The sequence below is a fragment of the Fusarium phalaenopsidis genome (genome assembly GCF_050370095.1).
Source record: "Fusarium phalaenopsidis strain FUZ10S chromosome Unknown contig_32332, whole genome shotgun sequence".
In the NCBI taxonomy this organism is placed as follows: Eukaryota; Fungi; Ascomycota; class Sordariomycetes; order Hypocreales; family Nectriaceae; genus Fusarium; species Fusarium phalaenopsidis.
This window is the reverse complement of record NW_028145391.1, coordinates 1,516,590-1,537,489: the sequence shown is the minus strand read 5'-3', so window position 1 is coordinate 1,537,489 and position 20,900 is coordinate 1,516,590. Positions and strand designations below refer to the sequence as shown.

Here is a 20,900-nt window from a genome sequence, read left to right as displayed (position 1 = left end):
GAGGACAGCTCTCAGAGACAGGCTTTTACACATGTAAACTCTTGTGATGTCATGGACGGCGTTTGCATCCAAGACCGGAATCCTGGGTGTGGCATTGAGACAGCTGAGAGGTCTCGGTGAAAGGAATGCAATGTCTCATGGCAGGGTCTTGGCTTCATTGTTCCGGTCCCTGATCCGTCTTTGTGACCTTTTGACTTGGGGTTGATTGGAAAAAAAAAGGGTCAAGGCTCTGTCTGGCATGAGACAAGCAAAGAGCCTTTGATCCGATGTCTCTGAGGCAGCCGGAAACGTGATGAGGGGAACAAGGCAAGTCATTAGAATCAGAAACAGATCCGAGATGAGGCTTTGGGATCCAGACTGAGGCCTCGTGAAATTTTGTGATGCAATGGCCCGTGACACAATGGTAGAAGTAGGATCCTTGTGCAGTGTAGGCTCTCTGAGAATGCCTGCCCAGCCGAGGCCGAAACACCGGCGTTTGGAGCTGAGGCTGGGGAAGGAAGCTCGAGTGAACAACAGGCCATGACCATGACCATGATCTCTGAGGCAGGATTGACGCTGTCTACCAGCAACCAACACGACCAAGGTTCAGTATGAAACAACAACAACGTTGACCCAACAGACCCGAGGTGTAACTCAAGATCGAGGTCGAGGAAGAGTCACACCGTGAGCAATGCCCAGCTGGTAAATTGCCTCTGCTAGTCGTACATACGAGCAGCCCGTAATTTGTTGGTGTTGAGCTAAAATTGGTACCACACCTGCGCTTTCTTTTTACCTTTGCCTTTGCCGTGCGCCACAGTTATGCAGAACTTGGCGTTCGTAGGACATGTGAATAAAGTACAGCACAACTGTCTACAACTTACTGACCAGGCCTCGCATTGCAGGCACGAATAACTCATCTCGGACATGGGCAACCGGGTGCATGACGCTACTTAGAGGGGAGGATCGGCAGATGCACTGACTGGGATGCTTGTTTCAACTTGGAGAGGATCCCAGCTAGCGGGAGAAGGGTGGCGCAAGGAAAAGAAGCGGTTTGTGTCTTCCAGGCAAAGGCCGAACGCTTGAGGGTGGACAAAGAGATGACGGTGTTGGGGTTCTAGAGTGCGGCTGAATGGAGAATGAGGCCATTTCTGCCGAGCTCATTAATACGTCCTGTTCTCTCGAGTCAAAAGGATTGCGAGATGAGGGAGGAGGGCTCTTAGTAGAGGGCGGAGCGGGACCTGTCAAAATGATGATGATGACGGAAGATGCGAGACTGGGATGGGTAGTATGGAACCAACACGTTTAGAGAGGCTGAGTTTGAGGTAGAGAGAGTTTTGTTTGTTGAGAGTGTTGTTGTTGGTGTTTGTGTGCATCATGTAGGGGAGAATAGACTTCATCACTCTGCATCAGATGTAAATTCGTCCCGTCGGCTCAAAGATGGATCCGTGCATTCTCATGGTGATCCTTGGAAAGTGACAGGAGATGAAAGGCACCAGTCAAAGCAGAAGCTGCTGAAAGAGGTAAGCTCGAGGGCGATCATGGATGCGAACATTTTCTCAGGCCGAGAAAGACATCCGACACGATGGGAGAGGCTGGACAAGGGGAAAAGGGGACAGGTCTAAGTGCATGGATGGGATAATTTAATGAAGAGACCAAAAGAGAGCAGGGGCCAGGCCAGCTTGACCAGGTGATGAGACCCTCGCGCCACGCTTCAAAGCCCGTTGGACCATTGAAGCCACCGACAGCCACTGAATTGCAAGTTGCAAGTGCAAGGCCCGGCGCCCCGACATTCCCTGGATTGGCCGGCGCCGCCAACGGTTCCTGGCTAGCAAGATGCAGTGGGGTGACCCCAACCAATAGCGGCGCCTTGGTCCCTGGCGGCTGGCGTCAGTGGGGATGGCACCCAAGCCACCCCTGACTGCAACTGCAGCAACCCCAGTCCGACTGGACCTCATCATCCATCACAACCTTGCCGCGCGCGGGGGCCCTGCACATTGGAGGAGGGTCGGGAGAGCTCTCCAATCGCTCGATTCTTTGTCGGCAAAGGACTCTGCTGATCATCATCTGCAGCACCCGATGGATGCGGCAAGTGGGAATTGGGGGGGGGGGCCCTTGGCTCATTTCTTGCCCGAGCTGTCATGGACGTCTTGTACGAGGACACGGTAAACGTCCGTCACTCCCATGGTAACACACACACACATGCGTGATGGTGTGCAGTACTAGTAAAATTAGAACATTCTTCTTCGTGTCTCATGCACCTGATCTCTGCTGTGCACTTTTATGCACGCCAGCAGCATCTTGCAGCTCCCGCTAGGTCGTCGAGTCACCCGTTGGATGTAGCACCTCCTCCAAGCGCTGCCCAGTCTTGCTTGGTAGACAGCAGCGTCACATCACAGACAGAGACGGTACCGCCGGGTACTAACCAGCTGGCTGCGGATGAAACATTCACTAAGAAACCCTGCTGCCCTGTCCAACGGCGCGAAGCGAGTACCTTGCTGGTACGGCGCTCCAGGCACTGGCACTGCCCTGCAGCTGGGGGCCGGTCGGGTTCCATCCTCTGCTAAACTTGCACGTTAGCCCTTTCTGGGCTCGTTTCGCCCTATCAAAGAGAAGTGATCGATCCAATTTACGGTCCGGGGGTCGCTTTACTGGTAATCGATCCAGCGACTGACGGACTGTTGGGTGCCCTCGGCAAGGCCGCACGTTGGCTCCTCCCCCACTCCCACTTCCACCCATTCCCTTTCTTTCATCTCCTCCCTCTCTCTCACCACCGCCCTCACTTTCTCCCTTCTACCCTTTTTCACTCCCTCAAAATCCACTTTCTAGAACTTGTTGCTGTTCACGGTCGCTTCGCATTTTTGTCGTTGCTCCGTGTCTAGTTCAGTTCGTCCGTTCGTTTCCCCCCCCCTGCCTGGCGCGTTTTTTGCAAGAACGACTGCTGCCGTGTGCTCTTTGTCACCAACCAGTCCGACCCGGCCGAGCCAAACCTCATTCACAAACCGACTGGATCAACCTCTTTTTTAAACCACAACACTCTCTCGTTTGGCATCTGGTCCAACAACAACCACTTGCGCTCCGCTGCACTTGAAACTTGCGTTCCCCATTACCTTCCTTTACGACATCCTTTGTTCGCATCTGAGACATCACCGCCGCCTCCCGAACAATCCGACTCCGGCTCCGATAGTCCCTGCGAATTCATTCTTTGTTCCCGCCCTCGATTGTATCGCCCTCCATTCCAGTCGTCTGAGCAACCAGCCCCGCGATTTGAGCAACACTCAAGGACGATATATCGCATCACCGCTGCGAACACCGCGTTAATTGATCACCGACGAATTTCACCCTTCAAACTTGTTTCAACCTTTCGCAACTACTCGATACTTTTGCCAAAATGCATGCCCGGCACGCGCGCGTGCATCGCAGGGCCGACGGCCTATTCGGTTTCGGTAACATCGCTCATGAGATTCAAGGATCCGCCGACACCAAGAAGCGCCATGTAGAGAAGAGGGAACCACGTGAGTCTCGCCTCTGTTTATCGCGTCGATGCAATGGATTTTGAGAATAAATATCCATCTTGCGGAGCGACTCGATATTTGTCCCATGTAGATTTACTAATATTTGACAGAGGTCATCAAGACGGTCTTTAAGACCCTGGAACCCACTTTTGAAGGCGAGGTTGGCGGCTATAAGACGGTCGGTCATGAACCAGAGCCAACCAAGGCCCAAAACAAGGCACCTGTGATTACCCACAACGCCCAAAAGGAGGCCGATAGGGACGAGGACGAGGACGACGAGGATCAGACCGAGAAGCAAAAGGAAGCAGCTGAAAAGAAGAAGGAGCAGGAAGAAGCCAAGGAAAAGGCCGCGGAAGAGGCTGCAGAGAAGAAGGCGGCTCAAGAAGAAGCGGCCAAGGAGAAGGCGGCCGAAGAAGCCGCCGAGAAGAAGAAGGCACAGGAGGAAGCCAAAGAGAAGGCAGCAGAGGAATCAGCAAAGGAAAAGGCAGCTGAAGAGGCAAAGACTCGCAACAAGAGCAAGGATGAGGACGACGAGGACGAGACCGCGACGGAGAAGGCCACAACGACCAAGCCCACAAGGACTCGAGTCCTCACCACCAGCGCGGATCACTCATCCGTTCCCACCGTCATTAGCGAGCCTACGGAAAGCTCGATTGAATCTGTCCTTGCCAAGGCCACTGGCGATGTTTCCGGTACGGCCGCCGTTGGTGCTGCCGAAGATATCAGCGGATCCTCGACTATTTCCAGTTCCAGCGCCACGGCAGAAGCCTCCACATCCGGCGGTACCAGTGCCGGAGCCAAGGCTGGCATTGCGTTTGGTGTTTTGGGTGGACTTCTTGCAGTTGCCTTGATCGTCTTCCTCATCTTCAACAGGCGCCGCAAGCAGGCTGAGATGCAGCGACTGGAAAATGACGACGAGAAGCTGAACGGCCCAATTGGAGGTGGAATGACTGGCCCTATGCGTTCTATCACCCCTGAGGCCCCTGGTGTTGTCGAGACTGCTTCTGTCCGCACTGACGCAAAGGCTCCTCGCGTTAGCCTCCGACCTGTTACCCAGTTCCTCCCCAACTGGAACGGTCTCGATAATCAGAAGCGTACAAGTAAGGGTGCTGCCATGGCCCTTGCTGTCCCTGCGTCTACTTCCGCCGCCGCCGCTGCCGGACCTCTGTCTCCACGAACCCCTGGAGGCAGTGCCTGGGAGCGTCCTTCAACTGCTCAGAGCACCGATCCCGCCAACCCATTCGGTCACCAGGCTGAGCGTGTTCCTTCTCCTGTCCAGGAGGAGAGCATCCAGTCCCATGGTGCTCCTAGCCCGATTCCTGAGCACTCTGCTCCTGTTGTTGCTGCCTCAGCCAGATCTGTCTCTCCTCAATCGCCTTCATCGCCCGTCAACGATCCCCTCACTGCCAATGGACCTGCTATTTCTGCTGGCGCCGCTGCTGCCGGAGCCGGAGCTGGCGTGCTGGCCCGTAAGACGTCGATGCGCAACAACGGCCCCCCGCAGCTTGATCTCACTATCCCTCCCGGTCCCAACTCTCTGGCCGCAATCCCTGCTAGTCCTGCTGGGACCGAGTTTAGCACTGCCTCTGCCGCCCCTGGTACTCCTGATGGCTCAAGCGGCGCCGCTGCTATTGCGGCTGCTGGAGGTCCTGCCAACTCGGCTGTTCACCGTGTCCAACTTGACTTCAAGCCCACACTTGATGATGAGCTGGAACTGAAGGCTGGTGATCTTGTGCGACTTCTCCACGAGTATGATGATGGCTGGGTGAGTATTGTCAATGATTTTGTTTTCTATCATGCACTAACCAAGTTTATAGGCGCTCTGCATCCGACTTGACCGCTCTCGCCAGGGTGTCGTGCCGCGCACTTGTCTGTCTACTCGTCCTGTCAAGCCTCGTCCCGCCCAAGCTGGTCCTCGCCCCGGACCTCCCGTCAAGCCTGTTGGTGCTCCCCGAGGACCTGGACCTAACCACCCCCAGGGACAGCGCCCCATGACCCCTCAGGGCAACTTTGGCCCAGGTCGCCCTGCCTCGCCCGCTGGCCGTCCCATGACACCCAACGGCACCCGTCCTCAGTCCCCCATGGGACCTCCCATGGGACCCCACGGCCGTCCTGCTGGCCCGATGAGCCCCGGTCCTCGTACTCAGTCGCCGGGACCTTTCCAAGGACCTCCTGGACCCCGATCTCAGTCCCCAGGCCCTCGCCAGGGACCTCCTAGCCGAGCCATGAGCCCTGGCCCTCGCTCGCAGTCGCCAGGACCTGCTGGTGGTCGTTCCCAAAGCCCCAGTGGAATGAACCGACGAAACAGCCCTCCAGGACCTAGCCCCATGAACCCTTCGCAAGCACCTCGCCCAGCTCCTTCCACCGGGTCTGTTAACAGGAAGCCCGTGCCCGGCCAGGCATATTGAGCATTTGGACAATCTAAATCTGGCTGAGGAGCTTACCACTTTGGACGGCTCTGGACGAAAACAAGAATAAAAGGACCGGCGTTTTGCGATACCAAGGAGAGGACAGGGCATTACGGTCTGCCCACGATCCTGCATGACTTGGGGGATGATTTCGACACAACTCTTTTTTTTTTGAAACTTCTTGTCACTCACTCTACTTCTTTTTTCCTCATGTGGCCACTTTTGAGCCCTTTTTTTTCTGTTTCATGTTCATATAAACTTCACATATCTCAGGCGGTCGTATCCCGCTGCTGCATTGTGGCACGTTATCTATCGCTTTTGTCGGGGCAACCTGATGAGAGTTCGAGTTCCTTGGCCGAATAGCCAGTTTTGAGAGAAACGCGCATACAGGGTTACGACTTTCCGCCTTGAGACAATGTCCTCTCTCGCAGGGCTTTGCGCTAGTCGCTAATGTCTATCTATGTTTGCGCCTTTTTTGTATTTCATTTTTCGTTTCTTCATCCTACGACTGGTTCCGGGTCGTTGGATGGAGGTTGAGGAGGAGAGCTTGCCGAGGAATGTGTGCTGTGCTGAATGAAGCTCGGAAGCTAGGATGTTAAGACTTGAGATGAAAGGATAGGAAATGAAGAGATTTCTCAATGACCAACACTTGTCACTGTCCCTTGTATGATGAAACTTGCTGTGAAGATCCATATTAGCAAAGAAGAGTGGTGATGAAAAGCAAACGAATAGGAGATGTAGCAGGTATGAGTATATGCTGGATTTGTTTCCATAGTATTATATCCTGACAGGTGTCTTTTAATCATGAGGAGATGTAAGAATCTCAAAGGCAATCAGTTGAAAATGTCCCAACTTGCCAATACCTGGCAACTTGCCGGTAACCTCAACGCCTCGCTTCCAACTCCATTCCATCATCCTTTCCCTTCATAGTGTATTGTTGTATTCATAAGTCATGGCGTTCTGTTAACCGCCATCCGCCATCCGCCATCCGTGAATCACATGCGACGCATTGCCATCTTGCTAACCAACATAGCAGGGAAATCGCCTCCTTGACGCAGGGCCTCTTCAAGCTCTGGGCTGTCTTGGATGTCCTCGATGAAGCAGACAAAGTAGTTGATAATGAGGGTACGTGCGTCGTCCATTTCCATGGTGTTGTCAAATATCTCCTGCGCCAGGGCAACGAGGTCAGAGATTCTGTCCCTGTGGACGACGTAGTGAGTAAGGGTCCGGTGAAGACGGGCCAGGGCTAGTCGGCGGAGGCGGTTTACACCGTACTTGTCAGCCAAGATGTATAGACGCGCGTGACTTAGAAAGACGGGCCGGTAAGACTCGTGGGGGTTCGCGTTAACGCCGGTGCGCAAGGCCGCGCGAGGAGTTGGGTGGTACATGGGCTGGATAAAGATGCGCATGGCCTCGTACTTTTTGTTGACGGGTCTGGGCGGGATCCGGCCGACGTCGGTATCGAAACGTCGGCGCTTGTGGGGGGGAATATCGGGGTGGTTGATGTACCTGTAGTGTAGGCACTTTTCCCACTCGATCATGTAGTTTTGAAGAGAATAAGGTAGAGAGGTATGGGAATGCATGATGCCATGCTCGTCAATCGACACATCAATGGGGCGTCGGCTCAGGTGTCCGTTCCCGCCGTTGTCCAGCGTAGATGAAGCCTCCGAGGAAGAAGAGTATTCGGACGTCTCTTGATCGTCAGACGAGGCTTCGATAGGTTCGCCTGTGTCGCTGCCTTCGCTGGAAGCTGAAGAGTCATCGTCTTGGTCCGATGATTCTGCCTCCTCCTCCTCCTCCTCCTCCTCCTCCTCAACGTTCCCACCAGTCAAGGCCTTGCCAACCTGCTCCTCCAGTGCTGACACGAGAGCGACAGCATCGTCCGGAACGGCGGGGACGATGAACTCAGGCTCCGCCGGGGTGTAGTTGCCCGAGTAGGCGAACTTGGCGAAGCGGACAAAAGTGTCGACGTCGAGGTCAAGCCACTCGACGCGCCCCTCACGGGCTTCCTTCATGTTGCCATTAACCAGGGCATTGAGAACAGGCGAAAGCTGGCCGATGAGTTCCTTGTGGATATGAAACTCTTTGCGTTCTTCGCCAACGACGAAGATGAAGGGCTTGGAAGAGATGGATCTAAAATAGGCATGTTAACGGATGCAAATGGGGGTCAGACGCGATGGAAATCACTATGGCAATGATTCATGTCAACCATCTGGAGGTGGCGTCGACTCACTTCTCAAACTTGTCCTTGTTGGGCACCTGGGCCGCCTCGGCGCGTGTAGTTGGCATGGTGTATATATCAAGGCTAGGGCTGCCGACCACTCGCTAAAAAAGATTCACCAGCGGCGGCACCACCTGGAACGGAAAGAAACTGCGGCAGGTATCGCTAATATCTAGAAACTGATGTGTTTGAAATGCAAGGGCAGGAGAGAAAAGCTGAGGCTGATGGGGAGAAAGAGGGAAGTTGTGGGTGGATTACCTGAAGCTCAAACAGGACGGGAGGGACATTGCATTGATGGGTAGACGCTGTGGCGCCTGGGGAAGCGCAACCTAATCCTTTTCACTGGATTTTGAGGGCGGTAGTGGGCCAGACAGATTTTTATTGGCTCTGTTGCCGCGCATGTCTCACATTTTCCTCTATTTTAAGGATAGGGTGGGCCAATTAGAGGGGGTGGGCTTTGTTCCCACGAACCAACTCTCCCTACCCTCAGTTTCTTAGATATCCAGGTACGTGATTCTCTGGAGTCGAGTTAATTATCGAGACACTTCGACGTTGAATGAAAAGTATCCCTCCTTCGTATTTATACATACATCTCTGAATCACAGTATGTCTAATCAGGCAACAAACTTTCCTCCACATCCACCGCAAATCTCGCCTGATGATTCAACCATCGTTCCAGCCCCAAGATGCTCCTCCGCTATTCGCGTCAGCTCTGTCACCTTCAAGCACCGCAATTCGCACACGGCGCAGATGCGCGAGATATCTGGAGCCATAATTGCCAGTCCTGTAGAGGCACATCGTGCTATTGGGTGTTAGTCGGTAACCATCGAACGACATGGGATGTGACATACCAAACATGTGCCCGTTCTCACACTTTGCTTCATCTCCCCCCATCTGTAGACCCGCGTCACAAAAGACGCAGCGCTGTCTTGACGCAACACCCCTGAACTGCTCCCTAAGCGGCGAGTTGTGCAACTCCTGCGATATCTTGCTCTCTGCTGTGGTTCCGGCCACCTCGGGTCTGTTGCCGTACATCCACTCCCAGACTTGCCCCTCGGTCGTGAGCGGTCTCACAAATGGCATGACCCCATTCTGTTGAACCTGTTCACCCCTTGAGAACATTACCTTGCAGAGGGCCCGACGTTCTGGATGCTGTGTGCTGTACCGCGACACAAGCACTGCCGTCACGCTGCCCCCAGGTGAGGATGCCATGCCCCAGATACGGTATCGTGACTCGTGGACTTGTAGCTGGGAGCTGTCTTCCTCCATCATGTCGTATTCAGAGTCGTCTGAATCCGAGTCTAACCCTTCCAGCGCCATGGCCCTGGGGATGAGTCTTGTCGTGTGCTTCCTAATCTTTGCAGCCCACTGCGGGAGTGAGGCTTCCGCATCGGGGAGGTTGGTTTGGAACCAGTCTTGGTTCTTTCCAGTGGCTGACAACCTGACTATTGAGTAATAGGGTACGGAGCCCACGTTTGAAGCATCTCGGTCGTGAATCATAAGCCCTAGACGCATCGTTAGCCGCTTCCTCAGTCAACCAACTCCAAAGAGTATTCACCAGAAATAGGATTTAGTGAAGTCTGTTCATCCTCCTTGGAATATGTCGTTGCGCACTCCCACGTGTAGTGTGGCTCGGTGGCTTCCTTTGCGGTCTCATCAACCGCAACCTGGAACGGTTTCACATTAAAGGGTGTAGCGATGACGCCTCTGGCCATTGCGGTCACGATCTCGCATGCATTAGCGAGGAAGACGTAACTTGATGGAAATATCCTTACCTGATCTTCCCATTTGATATACGCGTCTGTTGAGAGGAACATGCAGATGGACGCCATATCCGTCTGCTCAACCTCGACCTGTGGAGTCTGGCCCCTTTCCCAGTCGCCGACAATCGTGATTCTTCGGAACCCGACGTAGTTCTTTGCAAGATACGCCAAGATTGCTACCCGTTTGCCGTCGACAAAGAACCAGGGGCTCCAGTCCAGGGAAAAGGCGCTTCCATGAGGAACATAGTCTGGGTCTGTGATATCCATGGCCTTTCCATGTTAGACGCTTCCTAAAGGTAAGCCCAGAGCAACTCACATCTTCCTTGGTATGTTTCCCTCTTCCATCGAACCGTCCAACTTCGCGGATGTCCCATATCGCCTCATCAATTGACGGCTCTCCCTCCCTTGGTCGTGGAAACAGCTGAATGCTCATGATAGCCACCTCTTCCGCATCGTTGCAATATGCCATAAGTGCCCTTCCAGGAGCAAGCTCCTTCGCCCAGGAGAATGACTGGATCCGCTCATTCATGTTCCGAAACCCATCCTCCACGCTCGCATCTGGCAGCGGCAGCTGAGCCCCCAACCCCCAGAGCGTCTTCCACGCCTTGAAGCTCCTGGTTCGCATCCCAGCAACCATGGTGGACTGCATGTCGATGTGCTCCCCTAGCGCATACACACCCCCGTTGGTCGACAAGGCCGTCAGGATCGGCCGCAGGTTGCACCCTAGCCCATTCGGCGACCACTCCAACCTCACAATCTGGCAAATGGAAGCCCCCGAGCCCGTCACCAGACCATTTCCCACACCCGGGAACCAATTCTCATCATTTGCGGGTGGCCCTGCAACTCTGATGCCAGAGAAGGAGCACAGTTGCGCGTTGATGGTCGGATCTGGGCGGATCAAGCCTGAGGCGCGGTAGGACAGTGAGAACTGGCTCTGGAGCTCCTCATCCTCGCCCACGTCGTCGGGGCCGCCGCCTCTCGGGTACTCGGGGATGAAGATGTAGATTGTGTCATCTGTCGCGACCGCTAATTCGCCGTCGCAGGACCACGAGAGGGCGTGTGATGTAAGCGGACGTGACTTCAGATGGATGGTCCTGAGGGGGCGTGTCTGCAGGGTTCTCTTCGTTAACAAGCAATTCTTTTTAAAGATGGGCCTCTGAAGTAAGAATGAGGTGTAGTTGATCCAACTGAGCTCTGTATTTGACAGTTGAAAAACAAAATGACATTAACACGAATTCGAGGATGTTGTTGTTTTCCTCACCTTGGATTTATCCATGTTGATGAACAGAGCTCACCCGCGTCGAGTGATGGCTGGCTACCGACAAAAGTATTCGAACATGTCTAATATTGGAATCGCAGACAAGTAAACTTAGGAGTGCAGATTGTAAGATAGGGCGCAACAAGTTGAGACCTCAGCCTGGAAGAAGCTTGAGCTGGGAGATGGATGAAATGTTCAACACCAAAAAGTGGATGACTAAGGCATCGAACCGCCTTCACGACAACCGCTGAGAGAGAGTGGCACTGTCAACTAAACGTCGTTCTAACATTAATTAATTTTATTCATCAGCTTTATTTCAATCATACATGAAATGTTAGGTAGTATATCTCATAAAACAGATAATCGCAAGCCTCAAAAGCGTACATCAAGGTTCTGCGCACAAGTCGTTTCAGATTCGACTCAAGCGATGGGGTATCCAATAGTTTCGCCATAGTCTCTTGGCTCACGATCGAGATACATGTGCCCCAAGAACAAGAATCTCGCCACAAGCACAATTCTTTCGTGTTCTTCCGGCGGCTGTTCTCGACATGTCTCACTGAGCCACGTCCAGAGCGTGTCGGTAATCCACCCATTGCACCAACCTTTTCAAGCCTTGTTGCCAGAATGCCTGTTATCTTAAATGCCATGGTCTCGCAAGTGCAAATCGCTAAGAAATTCCAGCACTCAACCCTCAAGGAAGGACCCTAGGCCCCAGAGGAGAGCGCAGCCTGCAAGAGCTGTTGCGCCAACCACCTTCTTTGTCCACCAGTTATCATCTGTCAAGGCCTTAGCCTTTTGAACCCTCTTTGCAGCCTCCGTTGGGGCGCTGGCGGCCGCACTGGCAGACCCTCCCTGCGAAGCTTCCTTGGCTTGCTCTGTTTCCTTTTGTCGCAACAGGGCAATCTTCTTGCTGAGGGCCAGCAAGTCCTCCTCAAGGGTCAGGTTGCCAGCACGGTCGACTTCGACGTTTTGAATGTTTCCGAAGAAGTCGGTGATCAAACGGCTGCGAGCGTTCTCGGCACCGCCGGGGAATAGATCGTAGCGCATACCAGCGTGCGAGTGGATCTTGTCATAGTCGTAACTATCGAACAATTCGCCAACGGTCTTTTGGCTGTTCAAGTCCTTGACGTTGTTCTCAAGGAATTCTAGGTTGTAGTAGGTATATCTATCAATGACGGCCACGCCAACATCGTTGTCGGCATGGTGCGAGTATGAGGATTGGTCGAGCTCGGATGAGCCGGTAGCAATGATATTGGGAGAGTAAAACCTGCTGTACATGGTGTTGGCCTGGCAGGTGTCGATCATGAAGAGAATTTCATGGTATCTAGAAACCATTAGCACTGAAGTGAGGGGTGGTTGGTGACTACGACTCACCTCTTCTTCTCCCACATCTGCTCAAAGGCGTCGGCAAGATCAAACGCGCCGATCTCCTCGGCATCCTGGAACTTGAGGAACTCGTTTCCGCCGTGACCAGTCATGTACACCAGAATATTGCTCCGGTCGTCGGTAAGAAGGCGCTTGCTTCGTGGCATCTCGGCGCCAACGCGATCGGTCAACAGACGGATAAAGTTCTCGACTGTAACTTCGTAGCCACGATAATCGACCTCAATATTGTCGCCATAGAGATCGACAGCGCGATCAGAGTTGCTGTAGACGGTTCCGGGGAAGGCGTTGCGGGGGTTGCAAGCCATGTCGTCGGGGAGCATCAGGATGATCTGGGAGTCGGGGATGCCGAGGCGCTTTACGGTTCGGTACATGGAGAGGACATTGGCAAGGTGGCGGTAGTTGAACCAGAATCGAGATGTGCAGACGAGAACGGCCCAGTTGCTGGTATGTTCGGCGAGGATGGCGGTTGCGAACAATGCCGCCGCCACGAGGGCGTGGAATCGAAGGAAGGACAGGTTCATGATGGAGGCGACGCGACGAGCTGTGATGATGCGAAGAGAAGAGAAAGCAAAGCAGATAAGGAGCGAATATCACAGCCCAGATGCGACCAACAGCATATCCGCTACGATACTGACTGCTGGAATGAAGTCGCTGAGAGATGCTCTCTCAGGCTTACAAATCTGGGGAGCGACGATGATTGAGCATGGATGGGACTCGTTCGTTAATCCCCTTTTGGATGGACGTCACCGAATCGAAGGGAACACCTGTTGGAGTTGCCTCCGTGAGCTAAGCTGGGCCCGGAGTTTCGGAGTCAAGGTTCCGACGATGGAAGCAGCCCCTGGCCCTGGCTCTGGCGCGGGACGGATTAAACTCAAGCACTAACAATTTCCCGATTGGGATGTTTCCCTTGAGTGAGCTGATGGCTGGTAACTTGCGTCCCAGCATCTCACTGCCCAGCACTGCCGCAAGACAGAAATCTTGGGGTGAGCCAAGGGGTAGATGTTGACGAGATCTCCCCTGTTTTTAGAGCTGGGGGTGTAGCCAGTAGTTGGGGATTGAATTTGTTGGCGTGGTAGTTGTCTGGCGAGGACATCTGGAATCGTTCGACTCCTGGCCGGGATGGATGGCGATGTTGGGGCAGCCGGGTCGCTCACTGATGACAGATGCTCTGATTTTCTGACATGGCTCATGGACCTCCCTGGTGTAGAGGAGGCCCAAATGGTATCAGGCACACGTGGCCCGATGCCGTTCTCAAAGTTCTGGTGTCACTGCAAGGTAGAGCAAGATACGAAAATAAAACGCCGTTGCAAAATGGACCGATGCAGGCGGCGGTGCTGGTGCTGCGCTGACAGACAGGAGACGAGCCGATTTCGGTCTTTTCTTTCTGAGCTTGTGACAGAGGCAGTATGGGATTAATAATTGCCAAGGGAAAACAATGCAGCGCAAAAGGCAAGATTATCCCTAGTCAGTCATGGCCGTGAAGTGAGTGGCACAGATATGCCGGCCGTGGGCCACTGTTCCCCCTCTCGCTCCAGGTCGTCATGGGAATCATGCCTCATGAGGACAAGAAAAGAAAAAAAATGCAGCACGATCATCTGGGATCGGTGTCTGCAGGGAAGAGGGAATTAAAAAAAGAGGACCCTGCAATTGACTCCACCATGACGATGGTACTTCGACCTCGAGTTCGTGTCGACTGCATCGGCCAAGCAGAATCCGGCACCATGGAAGGGGTCTTTCTGTAGCCACGATGCTAAAGGATAGCGCCGCCCTCTGTGAGAAAACCCGCTGCATGTGCAAGACAACAGCCCCGGGCATGGGCATCAGCAGTAGCATGAGATGAGATGTGCCTTGAGGGGGCTTCCGTCTTAGCGTTGCACATTTGGAAACGCTCTCAGCCATTCTCCGACGGGAGACGTCAGGTGGGCGAAAGAGCTGGGCATTCTAAGGTGGCTGCGGCGAATGAGATGCCGCAAACGAGGCGGAAAAGGGCACAATCACATGAATGAAATCCCAATTCCTCGACTCAGGCGCTCCATCGTTTGGATGGCGTCGCTAGGCGCTGGTCCACCCAAGGATCCATGGAAGCCAACAACTCCACCGCTGTGTCGCATTGCAGCCGCTAGGCCAAGACCTATCCCCGTTCCATGGATCTCTTGTTTGTGCTGGATGCCGCGGCGTTCGAGCAATGGCATCCTGCAGAGGGCCACGAGGGCACACTTGCTGGCTGAAGAGAAGCTGAGGTGAGGGAGGTTGGTTGCGAGGTGCTACGTGGGAGAGTGTCGGGTTACTGCAACGGTGCATCGAGGCTTGCGCACGCAGTGAGCATCATCGGCGTTGGATGGACAGATGCATCATGAAGTCTTGCCTGTACATGGAGGAATACTCGAGAAGGGGACTGAAACCCGGGGCTAATTGACCATGTTATGGATCACGACCCCCAAGATCTCGGAAAGGACAGTAGCATGTACTAGTTGGACCCCCAAAGGTATCGCCTCCATCGCTTCGCTTCGCCTTACCATACACGTCTGACTTGCCTTGGTTTCCTTGGTCTTGGTTCCATCTCACTCGGCCCAAGATGGTCCACAGGAAACGTTTTCTCGCGCATGCTATTCATGAAAGGACGGTATTATTAAAGATGTTTTTGTAGGCGGCATGACTCTTAATCAGGGTTCTCGGGCCTTTTTTGTATAATTTTTTCCAACCGTTCAAGATGTAAAACGGCCGGGGTAGCTGACTTGACTCTCGACTTGACTTCACGTTTGCCATCTGCTGTACATGGACATTAACCTGACCTCGTTGATCAATACCTTGCCCGACTCGCACCCTGCCCTGTCCTTCTCTGCCTGCGAGTTCCGATCCTGGTCCTTGAGCCTTCTGCCGTCCTCGGTTGTTTATTTTCCTGTTTCCGCTGAGGCTTACTAGCAGGAGAGTGTTCGTCGATGTGTGAGGGTTAACTCCTTTATACTCCGGGCAACTACCCCGCTGGAATACGCAGTACACAACCTTACCTCTACTGTACTTACCTTACCCCCCTCTCACAGCCGCAGTCTGGAGCGTAAACAGGACGCGAGCTCAAGATCTTTCATCATCGTCACCTGTTTCTCTCCTCCTTCTCCTCATCTTCTTCTCTCCCCCTCCTTTCGGCCTTGATCGAATCCTTTTCCACCAAAGAGACCAAAGCCTCGATCCGACCTCGACTCCTTTTCCCATCAAATCTCGCCCGGGGTGCCACGGCGTGCGCCCGCCCCCCCAAGACCAAGACCAGACCGGACCCTGTCTCCCTGCGACTCGCCAAAGTGGTTCTAGGGACGCCCCTGGCCACCAGCTGCACCGCGCTCGCCGCCTGGAAGCCTTCTGGACGACTCCAGTCAGTGTCTACCGCACCCCGTGAGGCGTGAGGCCTGGCTGTGCTAGGCGCCAAACCGTTCCAAGCCGCCAGTGGAAACCTTCCAAGTTTACCTGCTTCGACCGACTTTCCCTGCCTGGCCTGGTCTGGTCCAACTGTGGGCGTCCTCCACCCTCCTCCACCTTGCCCTGCGCACTCCCACTCCCTCCCTCCACCGGGCGCTCCAAGCTCGAGGTACAAGCCTCTGTGCTACGTACCATCTTTGGGATATTTGACTGATCGTCCCCCCTGGCCTCCCATATCCTGTCCAACCTTTGCTCCTCCAAGAAGCGTCTTCTTGCTGCTCGACACCTTTTGCTTTATTTACCCTCTTGAGGCCTCTACGCGCTTGCCGCTGTTGTCGCCTACATCATGGGCCGCACGCCGGCCTATATCTTTGTCGTCAGGTATGTTCAATCACCCACTGCTGGCCCCCCTGTCGTCATGATGCATCGTCGCAATCGCGTCGCATAGCATAGCACACACATCGCAGTATGGCGGGTCTAACATCAACTCTAGGCACGGCAACCGACTCGACGCCGCCGACAAAAAATGGCACCTCTCTTCTCCCACTCCTTACGATCCTCCTCTTACATACGGTGGCTGGCTCCAGTCAAGACAGGTCGGCAACCAGATCTCAAGCATTCTTGAACAGGCCAAGATCGAACATGAAGCATGTGGCAACGGCTCTACAAAGAAGCGACGACGATTCAAGGTGGTAATCCACAGCTCCCCCTTCTTGCGATGCGTCCAAACCTCCATCGGAATCAGCTCTGGTCTCGCCCAGACTCCTCCAGACTCGCCTCATGGCCCTTCCGACATATTTGTGTCAGCAGCCGGCCCCCCCAAGCACTTTCGATCGACCATCTTGCGCCTTGACTCTTTCCTCGGAGAGTGGCTTTCCCCCGAATACTTTGAAATGATTACTCCGCCGCCTGGCGCGGCGCTCATGATGGGCAGCGCAAAGGCCGAACTTCTGAGGCGCGAAGACTACAGCACACTGGTTTCTCCACCCACGATTTCCCATACGATTTCTCACAAGAGCTCAACGGCCTCTCTATGGAACGGCTCACCCAGCGCAAGCCCTTCAATTCATCCAATGCAGCCAACATCATCTTCTGCACCCGAGATGGGTTCCACAGGTTCAGCCATGGCAGCCGCGCTGTCTGGGCAGCTCGCCAATCAACTAGAAAAGAAGGGCTATACTATTCCCAAGCCCAACTATGCCATATCAAGTTCTGGGAAAATCCCCGATGGCTTTGTCGCACATGCCCGGGATGAATGTGTGGTGGTTGATTATCAATGGGACTCGATGAGGCCCAACTTGAATTTTGGCGATGGTGGTCAGTTTGGAGAAGAGTGGACGGCCATGCACAAGAGATTCCGACAAGGCCTCAAGAAACTGGTGGACTGGTATTCTACGACTGAGACGCCCGATGAGATGGTGACACGGTCTCCTGGCGGAATGCAGAACGGTGTCGACGGCGACGCAGCTGCCTCGGAGGACGAAGAGGTGGAGACGGTTGTCATCCTCGTGTCGCACGGCGCCGGCTGCAATGCCCTGATCGGCGCCATCACTCACCAGCCTGTCCTGATGGACGTTGGAATCGCCTCCATCACTATGGCGACGCGGAAACAGGACGCAGACTACGCTGCTCTACTGGCCAGGTCCCAGCTCGAAAACCCCGACGGAGAGCCACACGTCTCACCTCATCAGGTCTACGATATTCGCCTGTCTGCAAGCACCGACCACTTGCGATCAACCACATCAACTCCGATCTCTTCTCGATCGACCTCGGCCGAAGGGTTTCCCATCTCTGCGAGCAACCGTGGGCGTGCCCCGAGCATCAGTAGCACTGATGGACCAGGACCACTCATTGGCTCCTTTGTCTACTCAGACCCCATCATTCCAAATGGGAGTCGCAGCACCTCAGCCAGCGCAGCTCTGGGATCATCGATACGCCGAAGTTCGGGTTCCCAGCGACCCTCGACGCGAGCCCCGGCTCTAGCAGCGGGCGGGGCCGGGCCGAGGAGCAACTCGCCGGGCATGGCCCCCTCGTTTGGCCTGTGGTCACCAGGACCATCGTCACTCAGGCTAATGGACGATGGCGGGGACGATGAGTCTGAGAAGGAAGACTTTGACACCGTGTTGCCCAACTTTGGTCGCTTCAAAGATGCAACCCACGAGAACAAGCAGGATACTGCACAGCCTTCGAACTTGGAGTCGGCCGTGGAGGAGTCCAGTCCACCACCGACTCTAAACTTTGAGTTGACACCCACACTCTCCTTCTCTTCACCTCTTCCACCACCAGCATTCCCTGCTCTGGGTTCTTTTTCATTTCCTTCCAGTGGGGATTCCACCCCCAAGAGCAAGCCTCGAGGGCCTATCTTGTCGGCCCCAATTCGAATCAAGACGGATGTTATCCACGACTTTGACAAGCCTGCCGAGGAGCTGACTATTGGTCAGCTCGGCGACGGACTTGGTGGACTATGGGGCCTTCCCCGGCCTCCTGGTGAGGCTGAACGATTCCGTGATATGAGCCTTTCGAAACGACGCTGGACGACTACGGAGCGTGCTTGAATATGCGCTACAAACTCTCATGATACCCCACTCCCTATCTATGCTCATAAAGGATGATCCAGACGTCCTCCCCCTGGGGGAATAGAGCAGATATACATTCATCTCCTCTCGCCTTGTGATATTTTTAGCGCGCGTTGCTTCCTGTTGGTCGTTTTATTTCTAATACTGGACGGCAGACAGGTCTGTATATCATGATATTCATTGCATCGGCGAAACGGCAGGGATTTCCACTCAAGAAGAGGGACAGCAATGCCGGAACATGGCAGTGGGATTGATACCTAGGGACTGGCGGGGGCTTACTACCAGTACGGATGCGACTTGTTGTTTCTTTGCGTCTTGGGTTTTTGGTTTTGTATTTGATTTGTACTTTGGGCGTCGGTTTTGGCGAAAGATGACACGATTTGCTTCACTCATGGACCTGGATGAATACCTAGGTAGGCAAGGACGGCAGCGGGGAAACAGGTTTACGAGGGAAATGGTGAACAAACAAAAAGACTGCCCAAATATATTTGATTTGAGATATTGAATTCGCAGGTTGTCTGTCTATGGTGTTTGACTTTTGCTGCTCCCAACGACATCTATGGGGATGGATATACATGAACGCAGAAGAAGAAAGGGTATGCTATGTGTTGAGACGTTTCAAGTAGAAAATGCTCCCTCGCAGTCAAAATCATATATATGCTAGCCCCAGCAAGGAACGCCATCCCGTCCATCCATCCATCGTAAACTCTTGTCCACCGACCAACCAGTCATGTATGATGTATCCGTAGTGATAAACCCAGCAACCCTGAGAACTTTTAAACATTCCATTCCGCTATGCTCCACTCGTCTCTCTTACACCATCTAGTTGAAGAACTTGTTCATGGCCTGGTGAGCCAGCTCGACACCAAGGAAGGTGGCGGCGTTGGCGGGCACGGCACGGGTCAGGGCGGGACCGAAGCCGGGGAAGAAGGCCTTGTAACCTCCCTTGCCGTACAGCTCCCGGATGACACCGCCGAGCGTGACGTTGCCCTCGGCCGTCTGCAGGCGGGACTTGACTGTGTCGACGGGGAAGACGGGGATCCACATGGCAACACCAGCGGCGGCACCGGCGCATGTGATGGCCGTGAGACTCAGCTGGCCGCTGGGCTTTCCAGTGTCGGGGTCGACGGGAGTGAGCTTGCGCTTGATGTACTCGTACGCGGCAAAGTAGGCGGCAGAACCAGGACCGTCACGGGCGAGGGTGGCAGCGCTGCCGCGGAAGACGCTGCGCACGCCTCCCTCGCGGTACAGCTGCTTGACGACGTCGAGGCCGCCGCTGTACTTGGGCTTCTCGCCGGGGGCGAGCTGCTTCTGACCCTGGACCTGGAGGATGACCTTGACGCGCTCAAAGGGGGCCGTGATGGCAGTCATAGGGATGGCCGAGAGGAAGCCGGCGGCCGAGGTCTGCGCGATGGTGAGCCCCTCGGCGGGGACCTCGCTGACGCCTCGGACGATCTGCTTGCCGAGGTCGTAACCCCAGAAGGAGACGGCGACTGCGGGGAATACAAAGTCAGCTCACTGAGCACGGGCGATGGCACCAGATGCGAAAATCGTCTATCTGAGCTTTGAGAGATTAAGGAGGACATACACATGGGTGTGACGCCGACGAGCGGGGCGCTCACGCCGGCGTAGAGACCTCTCCGGAGTCCATCGCGGGCGATGCTCTTGCGGACGACGTCGACGGCCGAAGAGTAGACGCCTCGCTCGGCCGTCTGGAGGCGGACCTTGACGAGGTCAAAGGGGTGGCCGACGACGACGGCGCAGATGCCACCGAAGCCGCCGGCCGCGAGGGCGCGGAGCTGCTGGGCGAGGGCCGAGGGTGCTGCGCTGGTCGTGGGCTGTTCCTCCTTTGGTGACGAGGCGACGTTCTTGAGCTGCTCGGCGACGCGGGCCTCGAGGGCGGAGTCGGAGGTGTCGGCGGAGGACATGGCTTGTGGAGGAGTGAGGAGATGAAGGTGAGGAGGATATATGAATGAGTCGCGGAGAAGAGAGAATGTGGGGGATAGCTTCGGCCGAGGGGAGGTCAGATATATATATCTATTCAATGACGCCCGTTCTCCAGTTTCCCAACCGTTGAAGAAAAGCAGAAAAGAAGACAAGCAAGGTTACGTGGGTGTAAGGTGGGAAAAGATTGCTGTCCCCTTGATATAAAGAGAGCACACACACACGCGTATGCAAGCCAAAGTCAGTGGCCCCCCCCCCCCCCCCCCAGCCTCAGGTACGTCACCGGGAAAGGAGATTGGGTTTCGTCCAGTCAAAGGCCGTACCTTCCTTGCGCCCGGGTCCGTGCATTTGGGCTCAATTCAACTGGGCTGAAGTTGTTTTATTGTCTTTGGCGATAAGATCTGCGTTGGAGGCTCTCTGGAGCATTAGTCAGATGTAAATT

At 54.6% G+C, this 20,900-nt stretch overlaps 6 protein-coding genes across 6 annotated transcripts; 2 read left to right on the top strand and 4 right to left on the bottom strand.

Annotated features, from left to right (window-relative positions):
- Window positions 1-3,367: 3,367 nt before the first annotated feature.
- On the top strand, window positions 3,368-5,899 carry LRP88_13480 (uncharacterized protein; the record flags this gene model as incomplete). The annotated part of the gene is made up of 3 exons (XM_083249844.1): window positions 3,368-3,491; window positions 3,602-5,256; window positions 5,309-5,899. 3 exons carry the CDS (start codon window positions 3,368-3,370, stop codon window positions 5,897-5,899), a joined length of 2,370 nt encoding a protein of 789 aa, XP_083094178.1.
- Window positions 5,900-6,894: 995 nt separating this feature from the next.
- LRP88_13479 (uncharacterized protein) lies at window positions 6,895-8,188 on the bottom strand (the record flags this gene model as incomplete). The annotated part of the gene is made up of 2 exons (XM_083249843.1): window positions 6,895-8,032; window positions 8,133-8,188. The coding sequence occupies 2 exons, from the start codon at window positions 8,186-8,188 to the stop codon at window positions 6,895-6,897; spliced, it is 1,194 nt and encodes a 397-aa protein (XP_083094177.1).
- Window positions 8,189-8,734: 546 nt separating this feature from the next.
- LRP88_13478 (uncharacterized protein) lies at window positions 8,735-10,967 on the bottom strand (the record flags this gene model as incomplete). Its single annotated transcript, XM_083249842.1, has 5 exons — window positions 8,735-8,922; window positions 8,972-9,625; window positions 9,679-9,847; window positions 9,896-10,153; window positions 10,326-10,967. 5 exons carry the CDS (start codon window positions 10,965-10,967, stop codon window positions 8,735-8,737), a joined length of 1,911 nt encoding a protein of 636 aa, XP_083094176.1.
- Window positions 10,968-11,825: 858 nt separating this feature from the next.
- Window positions 11,826-13,048, bottom strand: LRP88_13477 (uncharacterized protein; the record flags this gene model as incomplete). The annotated part of the gene is made up of 2 exons (XM_083249841.1): window positions 11,826-12,465; window positions 12,516-13,048. 2 exons carry the CDS (start codon window positions 13,046-13,048, stop codon window positions 11,826-11,828), a joined length of 1,173 nt encoding a protein of 390 aa, XP_083094175.1.
- A 3,236-nt stretch (window positions 13,049-16,284) lies between these two features.
- LRP88_13476 (uncharacterized protein) lies at window positions 16,285-18,493 on the top strand (the record flags this gene model as incomplete). Its single annotated transcript, XM_083249840.1, has 2 exons — window positions 16,285-16,319; window positions 16,432-18,493. 2 exons carry the CDS (start codon window positions 16,285-16,287, stop codon window positions 18,491-18,493), a joined length of 2,097 nt encoding a protein of 698 aa, XP_083094174.1.
- Window positions 18,494-19,336: 843 nt separating this feature from the next.
- Window positions 19,337-20,442, bottom strand: LRP88_13475 (carnitine:acyl carnitine antiporter; the record flags this gene model as incomplete). The annotated part of the gene is made up of 2 exons (XM_083249839.1): window positions 19,337-20,007; window positions 20,103-20,442. 2 exons carry the CDS (start codon window positions 20,440-20,442, stop codon window positions 19,337-19,339), a joined length of 1,011 nt encoding a protein of 336 aa, XP_083094173.1.
- Between the last annotated feature and the right edge of the window lie 458 nt (window positions 20,443-20,900).